Below are 12,616 nucleotides of genomic sequence, written 5' to 3' on the forward strand. Positions count from 1 at the left end.
ACTATTAAAAAATAGAATCATGTTAGTACTGATATTGTCACAAGGCTACTAGATAAAAGGAAGCTGTAACTAAAAGGAAAGATGGTTCAAAGGACTTCTTAGAGAATCAACCAAAGAAGCTGGTGCTTGTACTCCCAAAGGCAATATGAAATTATCATTTCACTAGAGACTTGGTTATACTGAGTTAAAGCATTTGTGATAAGCCTAAGTAAAAACACTACTCTGGAAAAAAAAATCTGTTGTAAAAGATAAGCCAGTAGGAAAATTCTAATAAGAATTTGCCAATATTTCACTCCCCTGACCCTGCAAGCCTACTGAACATTCTCAATGAATTTATTCTTCCAGGAGTGAGTCAAAAGGTGCTAGAAAGGGCCTGCACTGAACAACATCTCAAAAAAGAAAGAAAAGAAAGAGAAAATGTCTGTCTTAACAGACAGGAAATGATTGATGTGGAAATCATATTAAGATCGGCTATGTAATCAGTATATAAGTATGTTAGCACAAAGATCAAGGTCAAGAAAATTAAAGAGAAGTTAAAGGTGAGAAATTACTGCATATAATAATAACAGCTTCAATAGGCTATCTATTCAAACAAGACAATGATATGAAAATAGGAAATATAAAGGAAAAGATACCGACTTTATTATCATTTCCTGTTTAGGCAATATAAAGCAGCAGCCACAAATAAGAGGTCCAAAGGGCGCAGAAACCAAGTTAGGCAACCAACACTTGATCTCTTTGCTATCAAAGTCAAGGTAATACCAGTTCAGGATAAAAACTCATTTGTAAGGCATCATGCTAAGGGGAACGGCTAAAGATTAAAGAGTGGTATTACTTCAGTAAACAGCAAATATTAACGGATGCAAAAATAAATCTCTGGTGTGAGAAAAGAGCTTTGAAAGACTACAGAAGTCTGATCATTGCAGTGACCAAACATGCCTACAAGAAGCTGATGATGAAGTAGGCTACTCACTGCTTGGCAGAGAGATGGTGAAATAGAGGCAAGAATGAAATATGGATTTTCAGACTTCACCAATCATCATGTATATATTTGTTAGAACAGCTTTGATGGTATGGAGAGGGAAGTTGTGAGTTACTGGGCATCAAAAGATAAAAAAGAAAGAAAGAGCATCGATAAAACAAAAAACACACAAAAAGAAGTCCAAAAGATACTAAAAGGGCAATTTTGTTACTACCATGTTAAATTTATATGAACAATCTTTATGGAATATAAAATCATCATCATTTCATATATAATCCTCTTTTCTGTTCCTCATATACTGAAATATTGTTTAAGTTCATACTTACACCAAAGTGGGTAGCATCCTTCAAATAATATTCAAAAAGCATTCAAAGGTGAAATTATCAGGAAGACAATTAAAGATGAAAATGGAACAAATGTATGAGTGTTTTTCATACATCAAGCCATTTTCATTCTCAATAAGAGAAGTACCACATGTGGACTCTTAACACCTTAGAACCTGACATGTACTGTGAGAGAAATGAAATGGAATTTAAAAAGATGAAGTAAGGAAAAGAACTGAATGAGACCAAGTATATATGGGGAGAGTCAGAAGAGTGAAGTGCAAAGATCACTGAGCTATGTGGGTAGAGTGCCAGTTCTGGGGTCAGGAAAACCTGAATTGAAATCTGGCTTCGGACACTTACTAGCTGTGTGACCCTGGCCAATTCATCTAAGTTAAAATATGTAAAGCACTTTGTAAACCTTAAAATGCTACATGAATACTAGTTAGTGTTACTACTATCATCATTATTTGGAGTTTGAAGACCAAGGTTCAAATCTCGGCTCTGCAGCTTACTACCAGACAAGGCACCTCACCTTTCTGGGTCTCAGTTTCATCCTCTATAGAATGAAGGGGTTAGGTTCAATGAGGCAACTGGATGAGCCCAGGAAGACTTGAGTTCAAACTGGCCGTAGCATTCTCAACAGACTGTTGTCAACCAGTGCCGAAGCCATTGACCATCCACTTCAGATTGAAGTTAATCCCTCTCTAGCCAAACTTCCAACTGAAGAAGAGGTTTTGAATGCCATTTGGTTCCTTTTCTGTGGCAAAACACCTGGTGCTGATACTATTCCAGCTAAGATTTACAAGGGGGAAAGTGGGAGTGGAAGGTGGGGGCAGTCCACTTCTCATACAAAAGCTGACTGAAATCCTCTGGGTGATATGGCAAGAGGAGGTTATCTACAGGAGTTCACGGAAGCCTCCATTGTGCATCTCTATAAAGGAAAGGGAAATAGGTTGGTCCGTGACAATCCATGGGGATCTCTCTCTTAGTCACTGCAGGCAAGATTTTTGCTAGAGTCCTCCTTAATAGAATGATCTTTCACCTGGAAGACGGCCATCTACCTGAGAGCCAGTGTGGCTTCAGAAAGGGCTGAAAAATAGTTAGTACAATGTTTGCTGCCTGACAACTCCAGGAGAAATGCCAAGAGCAGAACAGAGGTCTATACACAATGCTCATTGCTTTTACCAAGGCCATTGATACTGTCATTCATTAGGGGTTGTGAAAGATCATGGAAAAATCTGGTTGCCTGGAGAAGTTCACAAGTATTGTATGCCATAAGTACTGTACACCATGGCACAGCTTGCAAAGGTTCTAGATAACAGACCATGCTCTTGCACTTTCCCAGTCACCAATGAACTGAAGCAGAGTTGTGTGCTTACTTCCATGCTTTTTAGTATGATATTTTCAGTGATGTTGTCAGACACCTTCAACGAGGATGAAAATAGCATCAAGGTAAGCTACCAAACTGATGGTAAATTATTTACCTGGAAAGGCTACAAACCAAGACTAAAGTGGAAGGAGAGGTGGTGTGTGAGACTTTTTGTTTGTAGATGATTGTGCACTCAATGCAGCCTCTGAGACTGAGATGTGACCAAGTATGGATATTGCTTCTGCTAATTTTGGCCTAACAATTAACACCAAGAAAACAGATTCTCTGCCAGCCAGCACCACACTATTCATATATGGAACCACTGGTTACAGAAAATGGAGAAATATTAAATGCTGTAGGTAAATTCACTTACCTTCACAGTATACTTTCTAGGGAGGTACACATTGATAATGAGGTTGACACATGCATTACCAGAGCTAGCTCAGTGTTTGGAAGGCTCTGACGCAAAGTATGGGAGAGAAGAGGTTTTCGGCTGACTACCAAAGTGAAGGTCTACAGAGCCATTGTGCTGACCTTATTGTTATGTGCCTGTGAAATCTGGACAGTCTACTAGTGCCATGCCAGGAAACTGAATTGTTTCCACTTGAATTGTCTTAGGAAGCTTCTGAAGATCACCTGGCAGGATATGGTACCAGATACTGAGGTCCTTTCTCAAACTAAACTGCCAAGCATTCAAGCCCTGCTATAGAGAGCACAACTCTGATGAGCTGGCCATATTATTTGAATGTTTAAAGTATATATTTTACAGATATTATTGTCACCATTTTAGAAGTGATGAATCTGAGACTCAGATATAGTAAGGAATTTGCCCACGGTCACCTAGCTAAATCAGAGGAAGATTTAAGTCAATTTTCCAGACTCCAATTGCAGGTGGACTATACACTATTTATTCACTATGCATACGCACTATCCAAGGCAAGATCTAGTAGAATAATCAAGCTTTGAAAGGAGGAGGGGCTACATCTTTCTCTTTAAAAGGAAGAGAATGAATAAAGACGTAGAGAAATTTTGAGATGAAGAAATTTTAAGTGACTCCTGCAAAATAAGTTACTGTTGTGGTTCTAAAGAACATAAAGGTATTATTACAATATCACAGAAAGCTGTTACATGGCTAAATTGCTTATATATCTGTCTTTTAGCCAGCAAGCATTTAATAAGTACCTACTACGTGCCAGGCACTGTGTTAAGTGCTGGGGATACAAAGGGAGGCAAAAAAGAGTCCTGCTTTCAAGGAACTCACAGTCTAATCGGGGTGAGAACACTCAAATAACTATGTACAAACAAGCTATAAATAGGATAAATTGGAGTTGATGAACAGAGAGAAAGCACTAGCATTAAGGGGGATCAGGAAAGGCTTCTTATAGAAGGTGGTGAGATTTGAAAGAAGGCAAGAGGAAGAGATGAGGAGGGAGAGAATTCCAGGCAAGGGGGAATAACCAATAAAGATGCCTGGAGTTGGAAGATGGAGCATCTTGTTTGAAGAAGGGGAAAGGAAGAGAAAAAGCATTTAAGTGCATACTATATGCTGGGCTGCTGTGAGGCCCAAAACTTTAAAGCTCATGTTCTTCATCATCATCATCATCATCTTTACTCCATCTCTCTTTTCCATCTTCAATCTAACCCTGGCTCCTGCTCTTTTGCCTAGGATTTTCATAATATTCTGTAATAACCCATAATTCTCCTATCCGAAAAAAATCATCAACATCATCATCACTGAAAAATCTCCCATTAATACTAGTCTATAGTGGTTTTCTCCACTTCCTGACTAACTACTCAATTTTCAACTCCTTACAGTCTACTTCTTCTCATTCTAATTAAATTGTTATCCTGAAGATGATCAATGAACCCATATGTAATGGCAAGTGAAGTGGGACTTTTTGTTGTCTTTTGTTTTGGAGTGATTCTCAGCACTAAGGCAATCAAGTGCCCTTGAGTCTTGCCTTTGTTTCAATCAAGAGTCTTTGATTAAATCGGGAGTCTTTGATGACCTGCTTAAGTCACAGGAAGGCTTAAGTCACATGGGTTTGATTCACATGGTTGTGAAGCCCTCTGACCCTGAAGAAGTATATATATACTCTGAGGTTAGCATCTTGCTTGGGGCTCACTCACTGGAAGTGTCATGTGATTTGACCAGATGAAACTCTGGGTAGCCATTAAGGAGCCTCCCGGCTTTGAAAAACTGAGCTGTTGGTGCTTCTCTCTCTGATAACTACGTATGTAATGTCTTGGACAGACAGCTAGAAGCCTGTCTGCTGATTCGTGTTACTTTGCTCTGTTTATATAATTTCTGTTTGTGTTTTCTCTGAAGTTCAGGGTGTTGACTTTTTCCCCTGAACTAAGTGAAGGATATATGTATGTTTAATTCAAGCGAGATTGTAAAACCCTTAAAGTTGCTTTCCTTAGAAAAGCAGATCAAAGAACCTGTGCTAGTAACCCTCCTGTGTGCTGATGTTAATGGTCTTACACACAGTAGCAGCAAGTAGCATTGTTGTTACACCATAATCACTAATTCTATCTCCCCCCACCCCTACTTTCCCTCCCTTCCCTCCCCCTACCCTCTTCATCTTTCCTGGCATCTTTGTATATGCCTTAATGTTCCATTTGCTGATCACACCTTCCTTTCTGAAACTCTTCTCTTCCTTGGCCCTTTCCTGATCACATGCCTACCTCCTTGACCACTCCTTTTATGGAGTTTCTTTATCACCCTTTCCCCTACTCCCATAGTAGTGGTTCTCCAAACCTGTCTCTGGGCAAGTCCATTCACTCCATCACCAGCTGTTACTTGATGACTCAGTGCAAACGCCTGCCTCCCAAGTCTGGCTCTATCATTCTGGAATACTAGATCCTTGTTTCCAACTGTTGGTGAAAATACCACCTTCTGGAGACATCCTATTGCCATTTCAAACTCAATATATCCCAAAAAAAACACATCAACGTTTAAAAACCTGCTTTTCCCTGTCTTATCTGTATAATGCTATTACCACTATTTTAGTTACCTAGGCTTAACCTAGATAATGTCAGAGTAAAGCCATGGTAATTAAGTACTCTAATTTGTATTTGTATGAAAATCTGTATGTGTAATCTACAAAATAATAAGTTTTTATTCTCATGATCCTGAAACCTAAAAACACAACCTGGGGGTTATCTTTGACTCCTCCTTCTCCTGCTTCCAATATCTAATTTGTGGTCAAACTTGATTAATCTATTTGGATGTCTCTTAGATCTGTCTTTTCCTTTCCAGTCCTACTGAAAGTACTATTTTATAAACTACCATCACTTTGATCATTGTAATAAATAGCCTGTTATGTAGTTTGCCTTTCTGGTTTTCCTTCTTCTAATCCATATAACACAAGTGCCAAAATAATATTCCTAAGGCACAGCTATCACTGCAGTCATCTACAAAAATCTTCCATTGCTCCCCATTATTTTTTAAAAGAAGTCTAAACTCCATGGTATTTTAGGCAATGGGCCCTCACCTATTTTTTTGGCCTCCCTTCTCGCTGTACTCTGAGTCCCTGCCAAGATGGACGACTCATTTCCTTGCAAATGTACCAAAGACTTTCCCTCATCCATGCTGTTGCTCATTTAGTCCATTCTGTCCAACCAGAAATTTGACAAGCATACCATTTATGTCTTTATTCAAATTGCTGATGGAAACATTAAACAGCACTAAGCCAAGCACAGACCCCTGGGGCTTTCCACAGGAGATCTCTTCACACAATGTCATTAAGCCATTAATAATGATCCTTTCCCCTACCCCAATAGAGGTTTAAAAACCCCTTTTTGTTGTCATTAGATTTATTAGTCTCTTTAAACAAATCCCATTTTACCTCCTCATTACAACTGTCTATCCTACTCAGAATTTTTTCCTTATTCATTCAGAATTTCATTCTTGAGCATCTCCCATTCCTCCTGGGCTACCTTCTCCTAAAACTTTCGTACATGGGATTCTACTTATCTTTTCTCTGAACCCTTTGAAACATGTTTCACCTTATTTTATGATTTTCTTGATATTAAATAGATGGTAGAACTAAAATCTTTCTATTACATGCTTCAAGGAATCTTATATAATTTAATAGATGGCCAGGGAAGTACCTTGATGCAAGAGCACCTTTAAGATGATAATTTGCCCTAATAATTCAAATGTTCTCTTTTAAGACAACAGAGAATAAACACATGGTGGAACCTTATATTCTCTGTATACTTTATGCCATCTAGAGAGAAAGATGAGATAATCTGTGAAGAGAGACAGAAATAACAACTGGAGCAAGGAAGTTTCAGATAGATTTTGAGCAAGAGGTGATATCTGGTTTGGGCCTTGAAGAAAGGTAGGATCATAGAATTATAGCTTTCAAGATGAAAGGGACCTTGAAGGCCATCTAATGCGATTCTCTTAATTTACATATGAGGAAACTTAGGCCCAGGGAGGTTATGTAACTTGCCCAAAGTCACACAGGTAGTAAGAGACAAAGGCAGGATTTGTACCCTGGCTCTGGCCACAGATCCTGAACATTTTCTTCTGTATTCCAGGTCACATGAAGAAATCTAAAACGAGGAGCTAGTTGGGGGTGGGGCATTACAGGAACAGGAAGCAAACAGGAAATAGTACCTCACAGATCTTAATAAATATTATTTTAGGCTGAACTGAATAGGTAATGACCACAAAATTAAGCCTGATTTGCCAAAGTGAAGTACTCTTTTTCTAGTGATTAATCCATCCCATGGCTTTTCACTAAGCCTCTTCTAATATATCCTACTACTACGAATACTATAAATGTATAGTTACTAGAATTACTTGAGTACTTACCAGGTACTTATCAGATAATCAATGTTGAATTATGTAGGGCTAGGGATTAGTCCTGTGATTTCACTGGCATAGAGAACTCTCAGTGAGGAAATTCCCTCTACCAACACATGCCAACACTTTTTGTGCAATTTCTATAATTATAGAGCTGCCTAGGGCACTGAAAGTTTAGGTAACTTGCCCAGGGGTCACAAAGTCTGTAGGAGTCAGTGTTGGGACTTGAACTTACATATTCCTGGCTTGGAAGCTGACTTATGAAAATAAACTTTGTCCACCTAAAATCTGTCCACCTAATTGTTAACTATTTAAAATTTACAATTAGTAAAAAGTATACTTACCTCATCATCTTCATCAGGGAGGGGTTCACGTAAAGCTGGCACCCAAGCAAGAATATTGCAATCTCTGCTACCACTGTAAAGTTCCTATGATACAGAATGCAAAGATGTGACGGTGGAGAATGTTGAAATTTAGAATGAATCTGAAATTGACTAGTATTTCCCCATATTTTTAAAATGCAGAGTTCTTTTATTTAAAGTTAATTTATTTATTTTAAAGTTAATTTATTAATTTTTAGCTTTCAACAATCACTCCCATAAGTTTTAAATTTTCTCCCTCTCTTTCTCCTGCCCCCTCCCCAAGATGGCATGCAATCTGATATACGCTCTACATATACATTCCTATTAAACATATTTTCACTTAGTCATGTTGTATAGAAGAATTAGAATGAATGGAAGGAAACATGAGAAAGAAAAAAACAGAACAGAACAACAAAAAGAAAATAGTCTGCTCTGCTCTGCATTCAGACTCCATAGTTCTTTCTCTGGATGTGGGTAGCACTTTCCATCATGAGTCCTTTGGAATTGTGCTAGGTCCTTGCATTGCTGAGAAGGGCTAAGTCTATCAAAGTCAGTCATCACACACTGAAAAATGCAGAATTCTTAAGACTATAGTCGTACTATGCGTGAAAAAGTTATATTACTGAGATTGAATTATATGCTCTTTCAAACTATCTTTTATTCCATGTATTTTTATTAACATTACCAGATTCTGCAGAAAAACAGATTTTCCTTACCAAAAAAAAGGAAACAATATCATAAATCTCAGATGAAAAGTATTTTCCCTTCTTCTTTGACTCAGGTATTAAAGGATACCCTTTGGATACTACAGGAGGCAAACATCAAATGACTGAACATTAAATAGACTACTAGTATGTCTATTGGGGCAATGAGGTAACCCAGTAGATAGAGTGCCGGGCTTAGAGTCAAGAAGACTTATCTCCCTGAGTTCAAATCTGCCACTTACTGGCTGTGTGTGACTCTGGGCAAGTCACTTAACCCTGTTTGCCTCAGTTTCCTCATCTGCAAAATGAGCTGGAGAAGAAAATGGCAAATCACTTCAGTATCTTTGCCAAGAAAACCCCAAATGGGGTAAACAAAGAGTTGGACATGACTGAACAACAAAATTTCTATCTATATCCCAGTCATAGTAGCAGTATGAGAGAAGTAGTGTGTACTCAGCTAGAAGAACAGAGCACTGTTTTTCCGTTTAAACAGACTTTGCTGCATACTAAAAAAAAAAAAAAAAAAGGAAAAGATATGTAGTATAGAAACAAAGCTGGGGCACTCCCTTCACAAGCAGCATTTAGAACTCATGGGTAGCATGTGTCGCTTGTGTCTGTCTTAAAGTTCAATGCTAATTTTTATGTGTGATCGTGAGAACATTGTTTTACAGGAGGCAGCACAGAAGTTTTAAAGTATACATTTCAATTTAATTCTAAAAAAGAAAAGTTTATTAAGCACCTACTATATCCCAGACACAGTTCTAGGCACTGGGTATAGAAAGGTAAAAATGAAACAGTCCCTACCCTCAAGGACTTCATGTTCTAATGGGAAGAAACAACATGCACACAGATAAGCAAATACAAAATAGATAAACATACACACTCATACCAGGCCTGTGATTTCTTGGTATAATGAAGTCTCAATGAGGAAACACCCTCTATAAATGCAGATTAGCACCTGCTTTGCAACTTCAGAATCTTAGAACATCTACTGGGGGAATGAAGAGGTTAAGGGTCATAAAGACAATGCTGATCAGAGATAAGAATCAAATCCAGCTCTTTCTGATCCAAAGGCCAGATATTTCTTCACTATGCCAAGCTGCCTCTCTTCCAAATATAAACAAAAATTTCTAGGGCATGGGTGAAACAGAATGCTAAAAACTGGGGGAATAAAGAAAGGATTTGTGTAGAATGTAGCCCCTGAATCAAGATTTGAAGAGAATTAGGGATTTCAAAAGGCAGAGGTGAGAATGGGGCTAGTTTATGCAAAGGAATGAAGTCATGTTATGGAGTTAAAGTATAGAATATCATGCACGGGTTATTAGAAGAAGGTTAGGTTAGCTGGAAGGCAGAGGGCATGTGAAATCAGTCTGGAAAGAGGGAATGGAGCAGACCATGAAGGTATTACATACCAAACAAAGTTTACGTTTTATCAGAGGCAGAAGGGAGCCCCTGAGGATCACTGGCCAGAGAAATGACAAGAGCAAACTTGTTGCTTTGGGAACAACAGTTTGGCACTTGTATGGAAGATGGATTGGAAGGGAGGGGGATGTGGGGCTATAATTGGCAACAAAGAGGCAACTACAATAGACCTGGTGAGAGAATAAGGGTCTGAGCAGGGTGGTAACTGTGTGAACTGAGATGGAAAAATAAGAGAGAAAGAGATGAAGGAAGGGAGGGAGGGAGGGAAGAAGAGAAAGAAGAAAGGAGGAAGGAAGAAGGGAAGGAGAAAAGAGTGAAAGGGAAGAAGAGGAGAAGGGAGGAGGGAAGGGAGGAGGGAAGAAGAGAGGAAAAGAAGAAGGAAATAAACATTTATTAAGCACCTACCAGGCCCTGTGCTATGTTCCTTACAAAGATTCTCTCAGTTGATTCTCACAGACCTGGCAGTTAGGTGCAATTATTAACCCTATTTTACAGTTGTGAGAACTGAAGTTAACAGAGGTTAAGTGACTTGCCCAGGGACTGAGGCCACACTTGAACTCAGGTCTCCTGGACTCCAGGCTCAGCACTCTACTCTCTACACCATCTAGCTGCCTCTGAATGAATACTTCCCTTTGTGTCTTACTATTTAAATTAGAAATGTTAGTTTAAACAGTTAAATACTGCACTATGTTTCATTTGGGGACCCAGGTTTGACATGGCTTCATCAGGTGGGTAGTAGAAGAGTCATTAAAACAAAAGGAAGAAACTGAACACATCAGTGCAATTAAAGTGGATAACATGATAGTACATAGTAGTAATAATGTCACCAGAACATGTTTACTTGAATGGCAGACAAATCTCAGAGCAAAACCAGTTACTATCTTCATCAATTTATATTTGTTGAAGAAATATACATGCACTCTATAAAAACTCTTATCTCTGTTCTCAAGACCTTACAAAATAAGAGTGCTCACTAAATACAAGACATATAACAAGAAGTAAAAGCCACATTCAGTGGGCTAGAATGCTGAGAGGTCTTTTTTTACGGGGGCTGGAAGACAAAAATCACTTGCTTGAAATGCTTGATTTAAGGGGAAAAAACCCCCAAGACTTCTCTAAAAAAAACTCAATGTCTGCATTAGTATATTTTTCCCTTTATGTTTATAACTATATTCCTCTTCAGAAATTACAAAGGAAACTACGGGGAAGAGATTTTGCTAAGGAATAAAGCTAGGAAGGGAAGACATGTTAGTCATAATCTGCCCCAAAGGTGAGACAATGTAGAGAAGGCAGTGTTTAAAAATCAAGAAGTTGGGGAAGCAGGATAGCTAGATGTGACTTAAACATGAAAATAATCTGAACTGTCAGCAGGAAATATATAAATACCACTACCCCACAAAAACTGTATATAGAGAAACTTAGTAAAATTGCTAGTGATATGTTGCACTCCCACATGGCATATCAAGAGATACTGCAACAATATTTCATAGTGCTGCTGGAAGAGAAAGTTTGGGGACATAGTTAATCCCTTGAGTGAGTGAGAATAAAATGTAAGAAAAAAGCTCACATAGAAAAAATACTGCATTGAGTCAAATAGCTGGCTGTTGAAAAAAAAATCAATGAAATAACCCTACAGAAATATTTATATTTTTATTTTTATTCATAATTATCCCATTCCCTCCCCCAAAGACTACTTACAGGAAAATAACCTTCTGCAAAACCCAATAACAGTAAGATTATTAATTGCCAAATAAATGGAGTCCATATGCAGAAGAAAGTTAATTTTTTCCAATTAAGTCATACACTATTATCTTAAATATATCTACGTCTCTAACTTAAGTCTGGTTTCCAACTGGAATTCTAGAGGACCAAATCACAATCCACTATTTTATGCACAACTGGTCTGGCAAGCTGCCTGAGCATTTTAAATTCCCTTAAGTACTTCACTTACCTGGAAATTAGGTTGAAATACACAGCAGTCAACAGTATTATAATGTCCCCTAAGCATAGTTATCAGTTCTCCTGAGTAAACTGTATAAACAGCAATGGTGCTACCATATGGTACAAAGACAAATTCTGGACTGCAGCCATGAGAGATGGTAAATTTCAATCCTTTTCTACTTTCATTACAGACTTTACCATAGTTTACCTGCAAGAGTCAAGACCATAGAAAATTAGTCATTACCTGCTTCTAAATAGTTTGATATATTTTAAAATGCGAACGTTTAATAGTTTTCATAGCTATTCCCCCCAAAAATATTCTTCCACTTAAAACATCCTTTCCCATAACGGTCAGTTTTATCAATTCAAATTAAGTTTCCCTCAGGTGACACTTGCTTTTTTTAGAGAATAATCAATATCATTTTATAATCTCACTAAGAAAACCAATGTCATTAAGACAAATTGATGTTAAATATTAGGATGTATAAATAAAACCAATTTTCAATTATTCAAGAAATAGACTACTTAGTTCTCTTCTATATGCCCTCATGATATGTTAACACCTCCGCTACAGGGTTTAAATGATTATGTGAGGTTTGCTGGGACAAAGGTTGAACCCAATGGATATAAATTGGGGGATAAAATGTGGATTTATATTATTCATATTTACTTTTCCCATGGCTATAATGAT

The 12,616-nt window shown here is 37.9% G+C and overlaps 1 protein-coding gene across 1 annotated transcript in view; it reads right to left on the reverse strand.

Annotated features, from left to right (window-relative positions):
- ERCC8 (ERCC excision repair 8, CSA ubiquitin ligase complex subunit) overlaps positions 1–12,616 on the reverse strand; it is a 62,023-nt gene that overhangs the window by 9,110 nt on the left and 40,297 nt on the right. Inside the window, exons 10-11 of the mRNA XM_036742363.1 lie at positions 11,936–12,133; positions 7,841–7,924 (exon numbers count right to left, since the gene is read on the reverse strand). Of these exons, the coding sequence (XP_036598258.1) occupies positions 7,841–7,924; positions 11,936–12,133 (282 nt within the window). The remainder of the gene's footprint in view (positions 1–7,840; positions 7,925–11,935; positions 12,134–12,616) is intronic.

This window comes from Trichosurus vulpecula, chromosome 1 (genome assembly GCF_011100635.1).
Source record: "Trichosurus vulpecula isolate mTriVul1 chromosome 1, mTriVul1.pri, whole genome shotgun sequence".
Classification (NCBI taxonomy): Eukaryota; Metazoa; Chordata; class Mammalia; order Diprotodontia; family Phalangeridae; genus Trichosurus; species Trichosurus vulpecula.